Here is a 24,361-nt window from a genome sequence, read left to right on the forward strand (position 1 = left end):
TTGAAATACAAGCTTGTTTCCATACTTACGAGAATTAAATGGATATACACAGATATTTGCCAAAGAATGACTGTTTTTCCATGCAGTGATTGGCATAATTAACTTCATATGAATATAAATATTTTCAGATGTACAGAAGTCTCCTTATCGTGTTTTTCCTTCACCTAAAACAGTTTCACTTCACTCAAAGAGATACATGTCTTCCAAAATCTAGACAGATCAGGCATGTCCTAGATTCACCCCCACCTCCTGTTTACTCTAAAGAATCCGGAATCCACCCCCCAGCTAATTATGCAGTGCGTCCGCCCAATGATTTCCCCAAGGCTCTAGTCCTGCACTGTTTTAATCATATACGAGATTGCATCTAAACAAATAACTCGAACAGGATCCTGCAAATTGCGAGACTGGCCTGAAGTGGAGGATGTGGTTTGGATTTTTTTTTAAATATTAGAACATTTTTTTATGTAGCCAGCCCATTTTTATATGGCCAGGGGGCGCCATAAGCCGTCAGGAATTCCATGTAGGTAATTCATAATTTTTACGTTTCTGTTATATTTTGTTTTTTTTTTTATTCCGTAGACTAAAATTACATTTCATGTGGTACTAAGAAATGTCATGTCTTACACATGAAACGTCATTTTAGTCTACGGAATAAAAAAAACAGACCTTAGGTTGCACCAGCTGTGGTTATAGATGAATCACTAAATATGTGTACAAAACGAGATAGTTTAAAGGGTTTTGTTTGAGCTAAATATATTATTAATTGGGCTTCCAATGAACTCAACTTTTCCTCTCTTTTTAGTTTTTATCTTTTTCTATTTTTAGGTAATTGATTGTAAGATGCTGACGTGGGAGTTACACCTCCCACATATCGACACTACTTTAAAAGAAAAAAATCTTGTTCTGTCAATCAATAGGTAAATATCGACTTTGAATAGCGGTGTGAGATACTTACGAGATTTTTTCAAAGTTGTAAGGATATCATTCGAGACGACGTTTTATGGAGTGTGTTATCGAATGCCATGGGCGTAACATGCTGCTGCAGTTTATGGACATATCATAGAGAAGCTAATGATATGTGTTTTAAATTAAACCCACACTCGCCTTTCATTATGTAGCAGTCACATTACTACTCACCCACCGAGGGTTCCGTACAAATTTATTTTTTAGTATTTATATTATAGCGGCAGCAGAAATACATCATCTGTGAAAATTTCAACTATCTAGCTATCACAGTACATGATATACAGCCTGGTGACAGACAGGCGGACAGTAGAGTCTTAAAAACAGTGTCCCCCGAAAAATTAGAGTGTCAAACTAAAACAAGTGCTTAATTCCTTTATAAAAACCCACCCAAAACATAATCCAAGCTAAAGGCGCTTTAAATTCAAAACATAAAACCCCGTCTAGTTCTCAGCTACCAGCGTGTAACTTTATATGCGTTAATATTTTACAAAGACTGCTGTATTTTGCTCAAGGAGGTCTAATGAAGAGGTCGGCTCATCTCTTTGTGCGGGGCTTGTGTTCCACGGCTCATTATGTGAGAGATTTTCACTCGTTATTCGGCCGGTTGTGTTTTTGTTTACGCCGCTGCATTGGGAACTTACCTGGAACAATAGAAATTGTTGGTTAGTTATGGTTGGGATGAAAATGTATGTTACTATGACACAAACATAGATTCTTCTATCACTACATAGTATAAAACAAAGTTTCTTTCCGCTGTTTGTCTGCCCCTATGTATGCTTAGATCTTTAAAAATAGGCAACGGATTTTGATGCGGTTTTCACCAATCAATAGAGTAATTCTTGACTTGTAACCCGTGCGAAGCCGGGGCGGGTAAATAAGTTATTGGTGAATTTCCAATATGAACTTTACTTTGGTAGCAGTTAAGCAATGTAATAATCTTACGGTAGATGTCGCTAGGCGCCTCCCTAAGGCGGAAGGCTATATGAAGGATGTTAAGAAGTGGTATGTGGATGGTAAATGTCATTCGGCACCTCCCTAAGGCGCATATAGAGGATACAGTGGAAATATTAGCTGTCATCGTGTAAGTCTCTGTAGCTCAGTTGTTAAAGCGATGGGCTAGTGATCCAAAGTCGCGAGCTCGAGTCTCGCCAACGAGAGTGAGTTTTTTCCAGTTTGCAGATATTTCTGTTTAATAAAAACCACCATCCATTGCCATTACCATCAGGCGGGCCATATGTTTGCCACCGACGTGGTATATCATCATCATCTTCCTCGCGTTGTCCCGGCATTTTTGCCACGGCTCATGGGAGCCTGGGGTCCGCTTGGCAACTAATCCCAAAAATTGGCGTAGGCACTAATTTTTACGAAAGCGACTGCCATCTGACCTTCCAACCGAGAGGGGAAAAACTGGGCCTTGTTGGGATTAGTCCGGTTTCCTCACGATGTTTCCCTTCACCGAAAAGCGACTGGTAAATATCAAATGATATTTCGTACGTAAGTTCCGAAAAACTCATTGGTCCGAGCCGGGGTTTGAACCCGCGACCTACGGATTGCAAGTCGCACGCTCTTACCGCTAGGCCACCAGCGTTTACACGTGCGACGTGGTATATAAAAATAATAATTATAGACTCGTCTAATTTACATCTAGACAACAACACTTGAGCAGGTACACAGATATCTGACCGAAGATAGCTGATAATTAATATTCTTATTATCTTGTACAATAACGCGTGTTAACCAGACACCTCCAACAAACAAGACTGTGTAAAAAAAATTGCATGCTTCGAAGATATTATTGCAGTTAACTTTACCCTCAAACTTAAAAAAAATATTAAAATGTTTAAATTTGGAATTAAAATATTTTTTTATAGAATATTTTAATATTGTCTTCGATGAACAGAGACGATATGACTGTTTTTTCCTTTATGTAAATTTGGAAATGATTAAAGTTTAGCCAACAACACCAATGTGCAGGTCCCTAAGCGGACTAGATTATTTATAATTTGAGGCCGCATTATGACAGTGCTCGCGCTAAGAGCATTAGGCGGGTTAATACGGGGCTGACCGACGTAGGCTTTTCACACCCGAATAAAGTGTTGTCCAGGAGAAAGTAGATGTGGGGCTTAATTTTAACCCTTTACCAGGCCGCGGAGAAAAAACATGTTTTATTAAGTACTTTATATAGGTTTGCAACCGTATTGAACGTCTTGTACATAATGTATTTACAAAAGTCGGATAATTATGTTCCTGTAAACTAGAAAAAAAACGTGGGATACGGTAATCCCACTGCCTCTCTGAGTAATGAACTGTCATATTCAATTTATTGTTATTGTATTCTTTACCAGGCAAAGGGTCATATGCCACCCACCTAGTATATCATTTACCATAGTCAGTTTTTAACTAAATCTGCTAAAGGGAACTTTTAAAACTACGCAAATTCCCTAGATATAGGTTGAACATAATAGGAATTTTATTACATGATACGACAAGACAACTAACCGGGCTATGGGCAGAATAGGTCCCACATAGTCAAACTCTAACAAAGAAATGGGATAGTGTCATCCCACATCCTAATTCTGATCATATTACAAATATGCATGAATCTTTACCAAAGTATGAGATTAGATAACCTTACAACACTCAAAATCTACAAAATATCAAAAATTTGTGCTTTCATTTCTCTGAAATTAAGTTAAAGTGTTCGGTTTTCGTCATAAACCACCGAAATTTTCGGTCAAGTAAATTCAAACGACTGCCAAAGGAACATTATTGGATTTAGAAGGATGATATAATGCTTTGTAGGAGATTTGGAGCTAAAACCTGACTATGGTAAACGATATACTATATGGTAAGCATGTCACCCTTTGCCTGATGGTAAAGGGTCAAGCAGTTTTTAAAGAATAAAGTAAATATTATACTTGTCAAAATGTTTGGCAAAACTGAAAAGATGAATGGCGCAGATAGAATCCCTACCACTAATGTGTCAAAACAATACACCGCGGGCCAGGAACAGATTTCCATGACCAATCGCTTCCCGGGCGAAAACTCGTATAGTGGTTAACGGCTATGTATGATGAACCCTCATGAACGTCAGCTGCCGCCATAACTATTTATTAATCTGTGCTGCCGCTCCGTTGGTGGGTTGAGGAATGGCAGCAAATAAAGTCAATAAAAAAAATTTGTCATCGCCTTCCGCTTGATACTTTGTCAGATGATAGTTTAGATGCTATTGTGAATAAACAAAATCGTCAGCCGATTGTATCGCTGTGGAAAGACCGTCAGCTGGTCACATGAACATGTAAAAAAGAAAATTCTTTTCAGTCATCGGCGTCATCGCCTCTCGTTTGATACTTTGCCAGATGATAGTTTAGATGCTATTGTTAATAAAACAAATCGTCAGCCGGTTGTATCGCGGTATGTTACGCGTTTCGGTGGCTGCCATTCCTCAACCCACCAACGGAGCGGCAGCTGACGTTCACGAGGGTTCATCATACATGGCCGTTAACCGCTATACGAGTTTTCGCCCGGAGGCGATGACGAAATTTGCACCTGGCTCGCGGTCCACAATTAGCATCCTAAATATTCCAAAAGCTTTCTGTAATTTCATCGTGTAATTTGTTTCCTCGTATTTTGACATGTTATTTTAATAGGACACAATATATCCTGTTTAGTTGTAGCAGCAACAGAGCTGCAGACGGAAGACGTTCCCTAATTTCCTGAAGCGTCAGTTGCGGTTGCTGCAGGATTGCTTGCGGCGAGTGACGTCATCGGCTCGGCTCCCTGTTTGATAGGAAACCGTGAGGCCTATTAATCTTGATTGTAATAACGGATATGAATTTGTTATGGATATGGCTTTATTTGGGTTGAGTTATTGTAGAATATTTTCATATAAAATTAAACTACATCAGTATTAGCATTAAATATTAGTGATTTTTTAACTAAAACTAAAGTTTGGTAGAAACGGGAGAACCTCAAACAAGTGCGAGTCGGACTCGCCCACCGAGGGTTCCGTACTGTTTAGTATTTGTTGTTATAGCGGCAACAGAAATACATCATCTGTGAAAATTTCAACAGTCTAGCTATCACGGTTCATGAGATACAGCCTGGTGACAGACAGACGGACAGTGGAGTCTTAGTAATAGGGTCCCGGTTTTTACCCTATGGGTACGGAACTACGGAACCCTAAAAAGTGGTCTGACAAGACGAGAACATTATGTATCGTAAAGAATTAAGTCACAAACCTGAAAGTTTTATTTATTTTATTTATTTAATCTTTATTGCACAAAAGAAAATACAATCGTACAAAAGGCGGACTTAATGCTATGAGGCATTCTCTACCAGTCAACCTTCGGGCAAAGCAGATAATTTGTAGGCGGTGCAACATAGTGATTACATATAATTATACAAGTATAGTTAAATAATGGATAGGCATAGACATACATACATATATCTGTATATATAATATTCATATAAATACATACAATATACATACATACAAATACATAAGATATCAGATGAAACTTTCAAAACAGAAACACTAAGAATTCATCGTTCTGCCAGCAAAGTACTCACGTAAGGATTTTTTAAATGCAAATCTATTCGGACACTGTCTAATTTTAACAGGGAGACTATTCCAAAGGCGAGCTGCCTGAATAGAGAAAGAATAGGACATGAAACCTGTTCGGTGAGATGGTATGGACAAACAAAGGTAATTTTAAGTCACTATCAGGCAATACAGTAATGCACATCATTATGGAAAATCATGAGCCCTTTATTTATTCAGCAGTATACATGATACATTGATGATTATAAGGATTTACCTCTCAGCCTCAATACTCAATATATTTATTGCTAATAACGACGAATCCATGCAGTAGTGGATACACAGTATCAAACCAATTTGAATATATATAAGTAATTAATTTTATTGTTTCGCGTAGGTAAATGTATATTTTCTGTATGCAATTTGTAGATAAATGTCTTGACTCTTCGGTTCAGCTGGTTAAACGTTCTGGATTCCTTTTAGGGCTTGATTCTTGTATATTTGGCTCGATGAAGGACCATGTATGACTTTGGCGTCAATTGCTTTTTTGGGTATAGATGACTGGATGATTGAATGACGTATGCAGATGAACTTTTAAATAATTTTTAATCCAAATTTCTTCAGTACATGCAGTTTTAGTATATAGGCTTATTGATTACACCATTTTGACACTGATTTTGACTTCTAAAAAAGGGCGTAAGTATATGTGCGCTCGTCAACAGCGAACGGCGAAGAGTGATATGCAAAATAGATGCGGCTGCTTCCCCCGCGTGATGCATTCCCTTCCTTGGTCCGTGAGACGTGAGATTAGGGTTCCTCAACACATGTCAAAAATATAGATACCCAATAAATCAAAATTGATGAGGTCAGTTCGATTAAATAATAATGAATAATTATACAGATTAATTCGTCATGAAATTCTACAGATAGTAATAATAATAGTTTAAAACAATAAAAATTAAAATAAAATGAGTGTAATTGTCAGTCTTTGTTAATCAAATATCTTACCAAAATATTCGTCTAGGTTATAAAATGGTCTACTTATTAAGTATGTCTTAAGATTTGCACTGAACTCCTTAACATTATTGGAATCATTAATTTTTGTGTCATGACTATTATAAATTCTAATTGTGATATGGTTAATGCTTTTCTTATAGTATGCAAAGTGTGACTCTGCCTCTCAACACGTCAATCCCCACGTAACCGTAGCATGGTTATAAAATGGTCTACTTATTAAGTATGTCTTAAGATTTGCACTGAACTCCTTAACATTACTGGAATCATTAATTTTTGTGTCATGACTATTATAAATTCTAATTGTGATATGGTTAATGCTTTTCTTATAGTATGCAAAGTGTGACTGCCTCTCAACACGTCAATCCCCACGTAACCGTAGCATGGTTATAAAATGGTCTACTTATTAAGTATGTCTTAAGATTTGCACTGAACTCCTTAACATTACTGGAATCCTTAATTTTTGTGTCAAGACTATTATAAATTTTAATTGTGATATGGTTAATGCTTTTCTTATAGTATGCAAAGTGTGACTGCCTCTCAACACGTCAATCCCCACGTAACCGTAGCATGGTTATAAAATGGTCTACTTATTAAGTATGTCTTAAGATTTGCACTGAACTCCTTAACATTACTGGAATCCTTAATTTTTGTGTCAAGACTATTATAAATTTTAATTGTGATATGTTTAATGCTTTTCTTATAGTATGCAAAGTGTGACTGCCTCTCAACACGTCAATCCCCACGTAACCGTAGCATGGTTGATATTAAAACCGAACGCTGACCTATGTGACGTGACCCGTGAATATCGAAGACAGCAACTGTAGCGTTATATTTCACACGAATATTGCTGGAGCAATTTACAAACGTAAGCGGAGATCGGGTACACTATACAAACATTGCTAGCACGGAGACTATATGAAGGAGCCAAATCTCTATGTATGAAAAGTGTCCATCAAAAAACAGTAATTAGGCGGCGCTACCATACACCGAAATACTACCAAAAACAACCTACGTAATTTGGTCGGGTTATTTGTTGCCTTATATGGTTCATGTTATACTCATGTCCCAGAGCCTAACTAGCGCCACCGGAGAGATTAGGAACTATTATTTAAAGCTGAAAGCGGTCACTTATGCAACAATTCTGCCATAAGAGATTGGCATCCTTTCTATACCATCCATAATTGCTAGCACTGCTCTCAAGTAGAAGCCGGTGCTATGGTTGCCGTGGTCAACGTACAACATAACCATCCTATAAATACTGTGGAGACTGCTTCGTAAGAATAAATAAGTTGGCCTCGAAGCTAGATCATTTCTATCAAGATATACAGGCGATTTTAACCCCAGACCTAATGCAAACCACAAGGCTACCTGTGTTATCAGGTGCCACGCTAAAAATAACCTTAACATTGCTGGTCCAACAAATAAAAATTGACGTTAGATACTGTCGTTATCGTCTTAACCTTTCAACATACATCATTTTTGATTTGAAGGAATTTCGACTTTATCTTAATTAATCAAATTCCAAATGACGTTAAAAGAAACACGTGAATTCACGTAACTTCCGTTACGAAATTCCGACACAGAACTCGTTTCCTGTCATACGAAAATTATTTTAAATCTTGTGACAAATTGCCATTTGCTTCGCAAAATAACTACTTGTTTATAATAGATTTTTTTTAAATTAAAATGTCGGTGCCAAACAAGCACACCGCCCATCCGATGTTAGGTGGTTACCGTAGCCTATGGAGGCCTGTGACGTCAGTAACAGTGATGTCGACATTTGTCGCACCTGACACCGTGGTGAAATAGGGGCCTGGTAGTTGTTAATCGCTCTCGCCCATCACTCGACGCGCTACACGGGCACAGGACACGTTCTGACGCGATACATCAGCGTAGTATTGGCGCCCCCCACCCCCTCCCATTTGCATGTAAATTGAATAACGCCGACGCGGCAGAGCTTTGGCTATCCGTTCAACATTTCGCACTTCCTCTACTGCCACTGTTTGGCAAAAATACGTGGGAATTTTCGTGTTGACAACACGGTTTGATGGATGTCAGTTTTGATACGAAATGAGAGATGCATTTTATAATGGTTGCCCGCAAGCGAGGTGGCTGCAAACAGTATTTTATACAATCGTGATATAATGGAGAGTTGTTCATACGAGTACCGTGTTAAGGCCACGAAGATTGCTGAGTGGCCTTAATTGGGTACGAGATTGAAAAGCTTGATTATATCAATATTGTGTGTAATACTTTTTCTACGAGGCAAAAAACAATAGGGTAGTTTTTATCAGTCATCATTATCAGTCCACAGAGGCGAAGTCGCGGGCAGAAGCTAATAAATATAGTAAATCAGAACTGAATTATTTAAGGACCCTTATCTTTACCGATGAAATATATTATAAAAATTCGATGGAAAAAACATATAGAATTGATAAAAAGAAAATTATCTGAATTTTTCTGGCTATGGGTATTCCACGCGCTCGCTTCAAGACTCTAGGATATTTTATAGAGCCATTAACTATGCACGACGTACATTGGCTCGCCGTCCCAATGACTCCATTCAGACCCCAATACTGAAGGTTACTTGGAAATTAAATGTTCCTTTTTATCGCCCACGTACTGTATTAAATGGTTCGAATGGCATTGTTGTGAGTTGACGTCTTTTTATTAAAGTACTTGATTAGATAAGAAAAAATAGAACTTAGTGCTTTGTAACAAGTTTTCTTTTAAACGTTAAATGTGATTAGAAAAAGGTATATGTAAATTAAAGGAGCATGATCTAATAGGGACATTTAATTCGTTGTATTTTTGATCATAATATCTTTAGTGTTTTTTTTAACTAACTTAGCGGTTTCACTCACGAATTTTTAGTCACTCGCGCGACATGTTTCGGAGAGCCTAGGTCTCCATTTTCAAGCACTAACAGGTGCAGGTGCAGGTGGTAACAGGTGGTTTGGTGTTTTTTAGGGTTCCGTACCCAAAGGGTGAAAACGGGACCCTATTACTAAGACTCCGCTGTCCGTCTGTCACCAGGCTGTATCTCATGAACCGTGATAGCTAGACAGTTGAAATTTTCACAGATGATGTATCTGTTGCCGCTATAACAACAAATACTAAAAACAGGATAATATAAATATTTAAATGGGGCTCCCATACAACAAACGTGATTTTTTTGCTGTTTTTTTTCCGTGATGGTACGGAACCCTTCGTGCGTGACTCCAAACAAACATCATTAAACATCAAACATTTATTCAGCAAATAGGCCACAGGGGCACTTTTACATGTCAATTTTTACAAACAATAAAATTAACCCAAAATTACAAAAAAAATTTTTTACATAAATATATATTTCAAATTACACAAAAAAAGCTAATAAATCCGACTCGAACTTGGACGGTTTTTTTTGTATATTTATCTATATTGTACTTATCACGCTAGCATATAAATAAAAGCTAATTGCACAACTACGGAGAAGCAAAAGGAGCATTATTATGTTGACTGTTATGTAGGTATGTTCTAAAATTTCCTCGTAACTTCTAAATTACTTATTTAAATAATATTGCCATATAATTAATCTTATACTGCCATCTGGTTGATGCCAACGTGAACAATATGTTATACAATTTTGTACCTTATTTCGTAAGGCCGTTCCATCGGTTTGCCGCTGTCACTGTCACATTTCGCAAGAAAGAACGGGATAGATCATGCGCGCCAAGCGTCAATTTTGATCGAATTCGAATTTTGTTCGAAAACGTTACCTTACAATATCGAAATTCGAAAGCTATGAAATTACTATTAAAGTTAAGATTGTTTTTTCTTCTTTTTTTGTTTATAGTATCACATAATAAATAACCGAGTAAAGTTGGATTAAAAGTCCGAGTTAGAGGTTATTTTGGGAATTAATTGTATCGAGCGAAGTGTCATAATTCGTGTATTGGAAGCTATGATATTAAAGATAATATAGTCAAGAACTACATATATTTTTTCCATGTCTACGAATATCAACGCCTTTTAGGAAAACATGATCATATAAGGAGATTTTTCGCCTTCTGGCTCAGGGAACCGCCTTAAATGAAGCTCAATCCGTCTGTATTTGCCGTTGATCCCAAGTTTAGCAAAACTACTTTTACCTCTACAACTATAGTAAAATCAAACACTGGCTGCCCGCAAATACGTAATGTGCTCTCTGTCACACCTACCCACCGTAGGTAAGTGTGACAGAGAGAACACTACGTATTCGCGTGCAGCGAGTGTTTGATTTTACTATAGTAAAAGATTCTATGGGTTGTTTTCGCTTGAATACAGCCATAGTAATGGTGTGTGAACTGATTTAATCTACGCTTTCGTTTCGCATCGTGTTCTTGCTTACTCTTATTGCAAATAACGAGTGTGCGAGAGTGATACAGTAATATTCGTTTTCGTTTCCGAATTAAGACTTGAAATGTTTGTTCCGTACCGTTTTATTTTAGACAGTTTTACTGATTCGGCGAAGACAGAACTATTCGAGAAAAAGAATATTACAAAGCTAGATGTAATCAATTCTCGATTTGTTTCTTAATATTTGTTATAAGAGTTAGAAGAATGTTAGGGATGAATGTTGATGGACGGAGAGCGTATGGTAGACCCAAAAAGCGATGGATGGATTGTGTGAAAGAGGATATGAGAAAGAAAGGAGTGAGTGCTGAGGTGACGAAAGATAGAGGAGAATGGAAGAGAAAAACATGTTGTGCCGACCCCACATAACGTGGGATAAGGGCAGGAAGAAGAAGAGTTATAAGAGTTAGACCAAGTTAAGTTCGCAGCGATTTTGATAGTCATACCTAATTTTATAGAAGTTTGACGTTCAAAATAACCCTTGCACAGTTTGGGCTATCAAAATCGCTGCCAGCATAGCTTGGTCTAACTAGTATTATTATGATAAAACTTTAATTAGTTATTCACCGTTATAAAAAAATATCACATGCCCAAATTTAACAAAAATAATTGTTACTTACATAATGTTTCAAAAAAATATCAACATTTGCACAACACAAAAAATACTAAAAATACACATTTAACCATAGAAGGTTATGATACTGTCTTCGGTTACCGCGATAGTTACTCATGAAATAAAACTATGAAAACGCTATAAATAACGCTGATGATGAACGCTGTAAAGGGTTCGAAACGTGAGGATCTATTATAAATTCAATATACGCGATATAATCCGTTTGCATAGTTTTATTTCATAGAAGGTAATGACAAAAAAAAACAAACAATTAAGACGAATAAAGAACGAGTGACGAATAAGAATGAGACAGAAAACACTTCTTCAACATTTTGTAACCAAAGTGTATTATAATGGACTAATTCACCTCCACTCCAGTTTCCTATAAAAGTCCATACCAAAGAAGCCATACCAAACAATGAAATCGTCGCAATCGCAACGTATGCGAGGGGAGTGGGGCGTGAAACACGGGATAGTTTGTTGTCGCCCGGCAACAATTTTTTTATTTTATTATAGGACATTCTTACACAGATTGACTAAGTCCCACGGTAATCCTAAGGATGCTTGTGTTATGGGTACTCAGACAACGATATATAAATTTAATTTAAATACATAGAAAACACCCATGACTCGGGAACAAATATCTGTGCTCATCACACAAATAAGTGCCCTTACCGAGATTCGAACCCAGGACCATCGGCTTCACAGGCAGGGTCACTACCCACTAGGCCAGATCGTCGAAATACTGGCTTGAGGGCTGGGAAAGACCGGTAAGACGTAAGCGCCGTGGAATTGACGCTTCCATAGTTTGCTGTCGGCCGGCAACAACTCGTGGCGCAAAATACTGGTTCTCTGTGTTCTACATACATACATACATACATATAATCACGCCTATTTCCCGGAGGGGTAGGCAGAGAAAACGGATTTCCACTTGCTACGATCCTGACATACCTCTTTCGCTTCCTTCACTTTCATAACATTCCATACACGCTCGAAGGTTTAGGGTGCTCTTGACCTGGCCTTTCTTCAGGATTTCCCCGATCTGATCAGAGAAAGTCCGCCGAGGTCTGCCCCTTCCAACTCCCGTTTCTACCTCTCCCTTATACACTCACCTCTCTTGTGTTCTATACGCAGTAATAATAGTTAAATGTCTAAAACACACATGCACAGCTGATCGCGCATGCCCGTAACTCGTAATTTGTTGCCAAACGCGATTATACGGAGCGACTTATGTCGCCGCTCCGTCGACATTTCTCCAGTTACGTGTCATTGCGATTGGGTTGACAAAAGTAATGTAATCTTCTTCTTCTTCTTCTTCTTCTTCTTCCCTTGTCCCAACTTCATTAAATTTGGGGTCGGGCCTTCTTGTGGGTGTGCGCCAGGTCGTTCTGTCCTGGGCTGTCAACGATGAGATATCTTGGTTTCGTATGTCTCTATTGATAGTGGACCACCAAGAGGCTGGTGGTCTGCCCCCTGTTTTTTGTTTGGTCTGGATGTTAGGCACTTTTTTAACCGAGTACACTTGTTTGTACACTTTTTTAACGAGTCTGGATGTTAAGCACTTTTTTAACGAGACAAAAGTAATGTAATAACCATAGCTATTACGAGTATGTGGGGATGGTCTATTTAATCTTTAAAATCTCTAGAAAAAGTGACCAACAACTCCACCGGTGGCCGAGGCAGGTGGCCACCGGTGGACTTGGTCACTTTTTCTTTTGGGTATATTATCTATTTCAGTTTATAATTTATGTATAGTGTGACTACTTAAAAAACACAAATAAGAACATCTTAAAAATATTTTGATTTGTTCCCTAGTTCTTAACTTTAAAATTAACTCAGCAGCTAGATAAAATACTAATACGTCACTAATAAACGCTCAATCCCTTAGCAAAGTTATTATTTCTTTCGCCATCTTTAGGTTTTTTTATTTAATTTTAATTAGTATCTTAAAAATAATATGATTTGTTCCCTAGTTCTTAACTTTAAAATTAACTCAGCAGCTAGATAAAATACTAATACGTCACTAATAAAGGCTCAATCCCTTAGTAAAGTTATTATTTCTTTCGCCATCTTTAGATTTTTATGTAATTTAAATCAGTATATGTTATGAAGCTGCAATAATTAGAACACTGAAAATCGTCTGATAGCATTTTGGCATACGGAATAGGAGCCTCGGAGTCACGAACAAAGTTAAGTTGAGAACGAAGTTAAATTACCCTGCAGAGGAGAAAAACCTCTCCACCTAGCCTTAATGACTGTTACCGGCGACTTGAAAGGGTCGTCATATCACGGAGTAAATGGGTAATACTAATACTAACCCTAAACATGGGTAATACTAATACTAAACAAATCCTCAAACTAGATGGAGCGATGACCTTCGCAAGGTGGCTGGTAAGAGCGGGATCAGAGTTGCCGCAAATCGTGCTCAATGGCGTGCAATATGAGAGGCCTATGTCCAGCAGTGGAAGAGAGTAGGCTGATGGTGATGAATACTAAACAACAAAAATAAAATACAGTCAATAAAAACCGGCCAAGTGCGAGTCGGACTCGCGTTCCAAGGGTTCCGTACATTACACAATTTAAACAATGTATTTTTTATGTGAAATGTAAGTGAAATGTCTTTAAAAAACCCGTAGGGGTCGGATCAAAAACTAAGTAATTAAGTCCGACTAACGCTCGACTACACATTTCTAATAGGTTTTCCTGTGATCTATAGGTAAAGAACTATTTTGTGTATTTTTTTCAAAATTTTAGACCCAGTAGTTTCGGAGATACAGGGGGGGAATGGTCGTGTTTTGTATATTTTCTTGACTAACTTCTAAACTGTTTATCCTAAAATTATAAAAAAAAAATATTTGAGTTTCTCACAATGAGCTCTTTCATTTCATGTGTAACACGATATAGTTTAAAAAACTTTATTTTTTAATTTTCTAATTTACCCGCAAAAGTTGTCCCCATGTTTAAATTTTATTTGTTTACATTATATGTCCGTCTTTGGGTCACAAACTTACATATGTATACCAAATTTTAACTTAATTGGTCCAGTAGTTTCGGAGAAAATAGGCTGTGACAGACGGACAGACAGACAGACAGACAGACGCACGAGTGATCCTATAAGGGTTCCGTTTTTTCCTTTTGAGGTACGGAACCCTAAAAACTAGTATTAAGCGAAAGGTCTAAATTTTCTCATGTTTCTTAGGTCATTTTCTCGGTTTGCGGGTCCGCTTGAGCAAATTGGCGTTGTGAGGTCGGTCGGCAATGTTTGAGCAGCAGCAGAAGTTGCTAAGCGGGCGAGGTGTTCAAAATTACCTTGACACGGTCTTATTCTCTTAACAATAAAGTCGCGTCAAGATCATTTCGAACATCTGGCCCGCTTTGGAACTTTTGCTGCTGACTGTACATACATTTTTTTTTTCAAAGGCCCATATACATGATCAATTTTAAAGTTACTCGCCAAACTGCTTATGCAGTTTGTTGGCGAGATATACGATCGTCATCGTCACATAGTCAAGGACGTATCAAAACCAGTTCAAAACCATAACAGGTTTTTACATCTGAATCGTGTTCCTGGTTCGTATAAAGTAGGTTTAGTACATGTAAAAAATGCCTCTAGACTGGTAAAATTTTGCCTCTATTATCCTAACAATTCATATAAGGATGCTTTTGCTCGTTTCTCCCACTTCCTTCTAGTGTAATTAATGTTTTCCGTCGTATGAATGCCACATTAAAAAAAAAAGTTTGGGCTACTTAAAAAAAAAAAAATTGTGAAGTATGAAACGAGATATTTAACAAGGATGTAACGGATGTGGTTTTATCGGAACCGAAATCGGAACCAGATGTTTTAAGTTAACCAGAAACGGAATCGGAACCGGAACCAGAATCGAAGCCTGAGATGTGGATGAGATGTTAAGAGTAGGTCTATTAAAATAAAAAATCGGGGCTATGAGAGAATGAGAGGTATCAACTTGTTTGTTTTTGATACCGCGCTAAGCTTTGACATCCGCTATAACTTCCGATTCAAAAATAACGGAATCGGAACCCAAGTGGATGTGGAATACCAAACGGAAGTTCCGACTTAACGGAACCGGAGCTCCGTAACATTTTATTTTATTTTATTTTATTTATTTGGAAAGCAAACAGAAATAAGTGAGCAGGAGATGAGTTTACAAATACACATTAAGGACATTCACTTATTCCCTTAACAGCTCTCACTAAAACATGTAATGGAAATATACTACACTTAAACTACTCTTAGGGTACTAAATACAGTTACCAATTTACTAACACTAGGTGCAAGCTCATCAAACAAAATTATGACTACTAAGGGAGAAAGAGCCAAAGTAAAGAAAAAAAAAATAAACAAAAAAAAAATAAACAAAGCAGTAACGACTAACAATACTATTACTATCCCTGATATTTAATGCTACGATATATTTATTTAATATTTTTATACATGCGAAATTGAAATTGAAATTGAACACGATTGCGACAACAATATATATAAATAATACACATACATTTTCTTTAAATAAAATATACCCAAAAAATGTGCAGCTTATATAAAGCAGAGTAACATACTCGTTATAAAAGTCGTCTAACAACACGCTTAATAAAAGGCAAACTAAGCCTACCTCTCGTAACTTCAATTTGTCTTCAAATCTTCCCTGTATGCAACAACGAAATCCACTACAGATCCGTATTCTGATACGCGTCGCGTACAGATATAGTTGCGTGCCAATTATTGTGTAGTTTTACAATTTTTTATCTAAACGGGATATAGTTACCTTACCTATTTATAAAATTATAATTACTATGGCTAGTTAAAGTTGCATAACTAGCCTCATGGCAATTTTTGCGCTTTTAAATTTGGTTTATTTCTATATGAGTATTTGGACCTGGGTATGTCCTTAAACTGCGTCCGGACCCGGATATGTCCTTAAACTACGTCCAAAAGAGAGGTATGGGCACTGTGAATGACATCTCGCTTTGTGTGGTAGGGCACAGGACAGCGGATGTCATTCCAGATTTAGGGCAGTGCCCAACTGGGGAAGTACCTTCACCTTACAGAAAATCGCAGCCAAATAACACTAGACCCTACTCATAGTGTTGTGTTCCTGCCGGTAAGTAAGGTTGCCAGAGCTCAACGAGGGAGAGGAGTGTTAGGGTCGGCAACGCGCGTGTAATATCTCCGGTGTTGCAGGTGTCCATAGGCTACGGTAACTGCTTACCATCAGGCGGGCCGTATGCTTGATTGCCGCCGACGTGGTATAAAAAAAAATGAGTTCAAAACTCGAATTTAATTTGTACTTGTACAAGTACACGGGTACTAACGAGGCTAGAGCTGAGGAACTGTGAAACTATTCTCAGCTGGCAAAGTTAAATGCCAAAAAGCAAGATACCCTGGATTGACGATGATTAGTGTTCACAGCAAGAATAGCGACACATTATCAAAGTGAAACTATTACGATCTAAGCTATTAGAAAACTGATACAAGGAAGAATGTTTGTAGGAATATTAGTGGAATACGGACGTACGCAGGTGGGGGTAAGCCCGGCTGAGCACTCGCAGCGATATATCATGGCCGTCGCGGTAACTTCATCATGAAATAGTGTAGAGTAATGGATGACGCTACCAAGTGGGTTTGTTCTTATGACAATGTATTTAGGTGCGTACATTTTAAATAGACGCTTGAGGACATTGTAAATTGCCCCCCGTTAAGAACGTGCAGGGGGCCTAGCAAAGATGGCAATCGCATATTGACAATTGCCAATTGATTAAAACAAAACGTATCGGGATGACAGATGGCAACGAAAAGTCACGTTCGCCCTGCCCGCCGCTCGCGCGTCTCCTCCCGTGCGTATATTCAGTACTTAACAACTATCACTTGGCTAATAGTTTTTAGGGTTCCGTACCCAAAGGGTAAAAACGGGACCCTATTACTAAGACTCCGCTGTCCGTCTGTCCGTCTGTCTGTCACCAGGCTGTATCCCATGAACCGTGATTGCTGGACAGTTGAAATTTTCACAGATGATGTATTTCTGTTGCCGCTATAACAACAAATCCTAAAAAGTACGGAACCCTCGGTGCGCGAGTCCGACTCGCACTTGGCCGGTTTTCATTTCTTTAAATTAACCTAACAGCTAAGAAAAGTTTTGGGTGTAGACCAGATTTTTTAGGGTCTAAGATAAATTGGGCATAAGATCAAATTCCTCTCGTCTACTTATTCATAAAACTAAGCAAAACTGTGTTAAATGTTGTCTCTTTCTAACAAACATAAATGTCAAAATGTTAGATAAGGACAAATGATAAGGCTGCTTGACAAGTACCTTTTATGACAGTATTCTGCAACTATTTTTAAAAAATAAGTTAAAACCAATCAAAATAACACTCAAACGCCAAAACAGAAACAAACATTCAACTTTCTCAGAATCCTAAAAATGGCGGATTCCAAGGCCTTCCTAATTAATTGATCTGGGGCGCGGAAATTGCCAGCCACCCTTCCCTTCAGTGTATCTGTGGCCTTAATTTACAATTCCACCCATAACTTTACCAACATCCTATCATATTTAAACCAACACTGTAAAACCAAACCTTGAATGTAACGGGATAGAGTTCAAAATAACAAAACGGCTTGAAACTATTTAAGTTATTGGAGAAATTATTCGTGAAATGGTTGGAGCGAAGGGATGCAATTTACGCAATATAATTATTTTGCGAAAATTACAAATAATTTCGATTCACGGAGTTCGAATGTTTCAGTTGTGGATTTGATTTATGTCGTTTATTTTATGATTAGAATTTTCGAATGTTCGCGTTAAAATAAATATTGCTTAATGCTTATAGTTATAGATTTACGATGTAGATGTAAAGTATTCTGTAGATTTAAAATAATCTTGTCGTTAAAATTTAGAATTCACTAAGAATTTTGCGTGCCGGAAATAAAGGTAACAAGATTGGGCACAATGCAATCTCGAATCTGAAGCAGCCGAATTCAAGAGATACCTTCACAGAAATATTTAGCCATAATTATGTTTACCCCTCCTGTCTGCCGCATGCATTCTGAAAGGTGGGCCAAAATGGTTACCGAGTGGGACCCACGGAACACCATAGATGGTGCTGGCCGGGGTGCAGGCAGGCCGAAAAGGAGATGGCGGGACGACTTAGACGCATTTTATCCGGATTGGCGGGACACTACAAACGACAGGGTCGAGTGGAGGAAACGAGGGGAGGCCTTTGCCCAGCAGTGGGACACTAAATTAGGCTAGTAAAAAAAAAAAGTGTATGATAGTTCATTTTTTTTAGCGCAGTATTCTAGGTGTCACAAGGACGAATCGCATCCGAAACACTACATTGCGCCCCAAAACAGGCATAGCTGACGTGGGGGAGAAGACCGCTAGGCTGAAGTGGGACTGGGCGGGTCACGTCTGCCCCATGCATCCGGATAGGTGGACTAGTATAGCCACCAAGTGGATGCCGCAAAACAAGCGCGGACATGGCAGGCCGAGGCGGAGATGGCGGGACGACTTAGACACCTTCATTAGTAACTGGCCGGAAAAAGCACAACAGCGGGAGTTGTGGAGATCAAGGGGAGGGGCCTTTGCCCAGCGGTGGGACACTTAAACGGGCTATTTAAAAAATTAATTCATTTTTATATGAAGTAACTGCGTCAAGCAAAATGTTTGTGGAAAGTTTAGCACATAAATTATCTCATTAAATCTCTGTTTTGCCCTATGGTTGACTGGTAGAGAACTAGAGAATGCTTTTATGCATTAAGTCTGCCATTTGTACTTAATTTTATTGTGCAATAAAGTTTGAATAAATAAATAAATTTCTTTAGAAATATTACACATAAGTAATAAAAGTAGTAATAGTGTTACGCGCATCGCGCATGTAACTCTTCTGGAGTTGCAGGCGTACATGGGATACGGAGGCTGCTTAACACCAGGCGGGCCGTATGCTTGTTTGCCACCGACGTAGTATAGAAAAATAAAAATATTCGGTAAAAACATATTGCTAAAATTATTTTTACACAAAAGAGATTTAATGAAACTGTCATAGGGATTAAGTACAAGAAGTTTCGGCACGAGATGTACCTATAATTATTCTGTATATATAATTATGTGTGTACATTTGTGCCCTTGTTTGTGATTAACATTTCAGAGGTCCTTATCTTGCCTCCCAAAAATGGCCCCATACAAAAAAAATACGTATATAAAAATTACTTTTCATAGAAGAATTGTAAATTGATAATTATCTACTATAAAACACGTTATAAGAACAAATTTTGTTTTGTTTAACCTTTGAACTCATATTAGAGAGTGTAGCCGCCGTGCAGGTCTCGACGACAAATAAAAAGACTTCGATTTGAAGTAAACTTATAACTAATAGGTGCTGGTTACGTTACAACAAGGTACAGTTGACGAAAACGGTTAAAGCCCAGTTTGGGTTTAGGTCAGGTCTATCAACCGAGGCTGCGGTTCTGTGCCTCAAGCATACTGTCCGATATTACACATATCGTAGAACACCAGTTTACGCATGCTTCTTGGACTTATCCAAGGCTTTCGACCTGGTGTCCTACGATGTCCTATGGAAAAAGCTAAGCCAGGCTGCGGTACCTGGAGAGCTGGTTGAGCTGTTTAAATATTGGTACAGCAATCAGAGTAACAGGATAAGATGGGCGGGTTCACTGTCGGACTCCTACAAATTGCAGTGCGGGGTGAGACAGGGAGGCCTAACCTCACCAAGGCTATTCTGCCTTTATATGGATCACCTGATAGAGGAGCTTAGCGGCACTCGAGCGGGTTGTTCAGTCGGAGGGCGGTGCTTCAATAACATCAGCTACGCTGATGATATGGTGGTACTTAGCCCTTCGATTTGCGCACTTAATAAGCTACTGGCCATATGTGAAAGATACGCAGAGGCACACGGCCTCAGGTACAATTCTAATAAGACTGAGTTACTGATATTCAAAGCCGGCACAAAAACATACAGCATAGTACCACCAGTCATGTTAGGAGGCGTTCAGTTGAAATTAGTAACACAGTTTAAGTACCTGGGGCATTGGGTCACTGCGTCTCAAAATGATGACGTGGACGTGGAGAGGGAGCGCAGGGCACTATCAGTGAGAAGCAACATGTTGATCCGCAGGTTTGCAAAATGCACAACAAGTGTTAAGTTAACCTTGTTCAGATCATATTGCCAAACTTTTTACACTTGCAGCCTGTGGATCAACTGCACGAAGAAAGCTTATAGTGCGCTGCGCGTCCTCTACAATAACGCGTTCAGGATGCTGATGGGGCTGCCGCGGTACTGCAGTGCTTCTGGGATGTTCGCGGAGGCACACACGGATGATTTCCATGCCATTATGCGCAAACGCGTCGCGTCCCTGATGCGCCGTGCGCGCGGCAGCACCAACGGGCTCCTGAGTGCGGTCGCAGGGGCATATGACAGCCCGATATTTGGCCACTGGGCGAAATCGCACGCGCCACGTGCAGATTTTAAAAAGTTTTTTTTTTTTTTTTTTTTAATATGTTTAGTTTAATATTGTCTTCGGTTACCGCGATAGTTACTCATGAAATAAAACTATGAAAACGGATTATATCGCGTATATTGAATTTATAATACATCAAGACGTTTCGAACTCTTTACAGCGTCCGTGGTCAACGGGTGACTGAGGAAAAATTACAAAATGCAAAAATACCCACATACTAAAATAATGAACAATCATAGACTACAAACTTTAAGGCTGGTTGTACATGCAAAATCGGTTCATAAGGCTAGTTATACACTATAATTATTTTTCAAGTAAAGATATATATATATATACGCGATAAAAATAAACTATGCCGGCTCCAACCCTACACCACGGACCCGAGAAGATTTAATTCCCTCTTAAATTGTAGGAGGGTATCCCAATATGGGACCGGCAACAAACTCGGCGGGACACATCTTTTCAAAACATCAGAATGTCCAGCATCATCCAACACTACGGTCTCACAGTCTATGTCTCGCTTGCTCCTTTATCAGGTGGACTACAGGATCCCAAGCTGGTGGTAGAGAAAAGCCATCTTCCCTATTAAAGTTTGGATATTTCTTAATCTCAATGGCCTCGCGCAGCATTCTGGGTATGTAACGCTTCTCCTTGGCAAGAACCAGAGGCTTATCAAACTTGATTGAGTGATTGGCTTTATCCATGACATGCTCACAGACAGCAGACCTAGGTCGACGGTGCTTGACATCAGCTATGTGTTCCTTCACCCGAGTGGAAATGCTCCGTTTCGTCTGCCCGACATATGATAGGCCACACTCACAGTCCAGCCTGTACACTCCTGCAGTCTGTAGAGGGGTATTGCATTTTACAGGCCTCAGGAATTGTGACATCTTCTTCATTGGCTTGAAATATGTTTTTATAGAAGCACGCTTCAAGATGTGGCTGATCCTGTCCGTGACCCCCCTGACAAAAGGCAGAATGGCAGGCCTGCGCTCGACTGTGGGGATCTTAATGTGGGACCTCTGGTTGACCCGCGGTATCCTGAGCTCGTTTGCCTGGAGCGCGCGCCTGGCATGCTGGAGCTCCGCGGCCAGATGCTGGTCATCACATATCCTCTGGGCTCTCTGAAACAAAGATTTGCCTACTGTAACAAGTTGACTGGGATGGTGATGCGATTTGCCATTTAAGTACCTATCAGTATGAGTAGGTTTCCTATACACAGTGCGACCTAGGGTGTTATCAGGATTTCTTTTTACCAATACATCCAAGAAGGGGAGAGAACAGTCTTTTTCCAACTCCATAGTAAATTTTATTTTGCTATGGATGGAATTTAGGTGATCCAAGAAAGTTGAAACACTACTTTTTGGAAGTATAGTAAAAGTGTCATCTACGTATCTTTTAAATATCTTCGGTCGCACAGGAGCCAATGAGAGTGCCCTCTCCTCGAAGTCCTCCATAAAGATGTCAGCGACTACTGGAGACACCGGAGACCCCATGGCCACACCGTCGACTTGAAGATAGAATTCACCATTCCATAGCAAGTAGCCAGATGTAAGGCAATGTTCCAACAGCTTAGCATATTCCTCTGACATGTTCTGCTCACATAACCTCTTCTTGACAATTTCAATGCAGTCTTGTACCGGTAGGCTTGTAAATAGCGACTGGACGTCAAAACTGACCATGATCTCATCATCAGTCAATGTTAGGTCTTTAATCTCACCGATGAAATGGTAAGAATCCTTTGTATGCGTGCTAGTGTTACCACGTAATGCTGAGAGGGCTCCCGCGAGGTACTGAGCCAATTTATATGTGGGAGCATCTATCTGGCTCACTATGGGACGTAGTGGGGCACTAGGTTTGTGTATTTTTGGCAACCCATACAACTTTGGAGGCACGGGGCAGTCAGGAACTGCCTCCCGTGCCTCCAAAGTTGTATGGGTTCTCTCCCCTTCTTGGATGTATTGGTAAAAAGAAATCCTGATAACACCCTAGGTCGCACTGTGTATAGGAAACCTACTCATACTGATAGGTACTTAAATGGCAAATCGCATCACCATCCCAGTCAACTTGTTACAGTAGGCAAATCTTTGTTTCAGAGAGCCCAGAGGATATGTGATGACCAGCATCTGGCCGCGGAGCTCCAGCATGCCAGGCGCGCGCTCCAGGCAAACGAGCTCAGGATACCGCGGGTCAACCAGAGGTCCCACATTAAGATCCCCACAGTCGAGCGCAGGCCTGCCATTCTGCCTTTTGTCAGGGGGGTCACGGACAGGATCAGCCACATCTTGAAGCGTGCTTCTATAAAAACATATTTCAAGCCAATGAAGAAGATGTCACAATTCCTGAGGCCTGTAAAATGCAATACCCCTCTACAGACTGCAGGAGTGTACAGGCTGGACTGTGAGTGTGGCCTATCATATGTCGGGCAGACGAAACGGAGCATTTCCACTCGGGTGAAGGAACACATAGCTGATGTCAAGCACCGTCGACCTAGGTCTGCTGTCTGTGAGCATGTCATGGATAAAGCCAATCACTCAATCAAGTTTGATAAGCCTCTGGTTCTTGCCAAGGAGAAGCGTTACATACCCAGAATGCTGCGCGAGGCCATTGAGATTAAGAAATATCCAAACTTTAATAGGGAAGATGGCTTTTCTCTACCACCAGCTTGGGATCCTGTAGTCCACCTGATAAAGGAGCAAGCGAGACATAGACTGTGAGACCGTAGTGTTGGATGATGCTGGACATTCTGATGTTTTGAAAAGATGTGTCCCGCCGAGTTTGTTGCCGGTCCCATATTGGGATACCCTCCTACAATTTAAGAGGGAATTAAATCTTCTCGGGTCCGTGGTGTAGGGTTGGAGCCGGCATAGTTTATTTTTATCGCGTATATATATATATCTTTACTTGAAAAATAATTATAGTGTATAACTAGCCTTATGAACCGATTTTGCATGTACAACCAGCCTTAAAGTTTGTAGTCTATGATTGTTCATTATTTTAGTATGTGGGTATTTTTGCATTTTGTAATTTTTCCTCAGTCACCCGTTGACCACGGACGCTGTAAAGAGTTCGAAACGTCGGGATGTATTATAAATTCAATATACGCGATATAATCCGTTTTCATAGTTTTATTTCATGTTTAGTTTAAGTTAGTTTTAAGTTTATTAACATTAATTTAATTGTTTTAATTTTAATTCAAATAATATGTAATTCTATGGATGTAATTAATCCGAAATAAAAGCTTTTTAATTTAATTTAATTTAATTTAAAGGAAGAAGGCAGAAGTGGTGGTAATGGTATGGAGGCTGATGCAAGAGTAATTAAGCTAAATTTGAATAGTAAACAGGTAGTCTAA

At 39.2% G+C, this 24,361-nt stretch overlaps 1 protein-coding gene across 2 annotated transcripts in view; it reads right to left on the bottom strand.

The window, feature by feature from the left end:
* Positions 1-1,381: 1,381 nt before the first annotated feature.
* LOC134745320 (uncharacterized) overlaps positions 1,382-24,361 on the bottom strand; it is a 621,323-nt gene continuing 598,343 nt past the window's right edge. For both annotated transcript variants that reach the window (XM_063679338.1, XM_063679332.1), the window contains one exon: positions 1,382-1,607. In XM_063679338.1, the coding sequence (XP_063535408.1) occupies positions 1,443-1,607 (165 nt within the window). In that variant the 3' untranslated portion in view covers positions 1,382-1,442. The remainder of the gene's footprint in view (positions 1,608-24,361) is intronic.

The sequence above is a fragment of the Cydia strobilella genome, chromosome 1, assembly GCF_947568885.1.
Source record: "Cydia strobilella chromosome 1, ilCydStro3.1, whole genome shotgun sequence".
In the NCBI taxonomy this organism is placed as follows: Eukaryota; Metazoa; Arthropoda; class Insecta; order Lepidoptera; family Tortricidae; genus Cydia; species Cydia strobilella.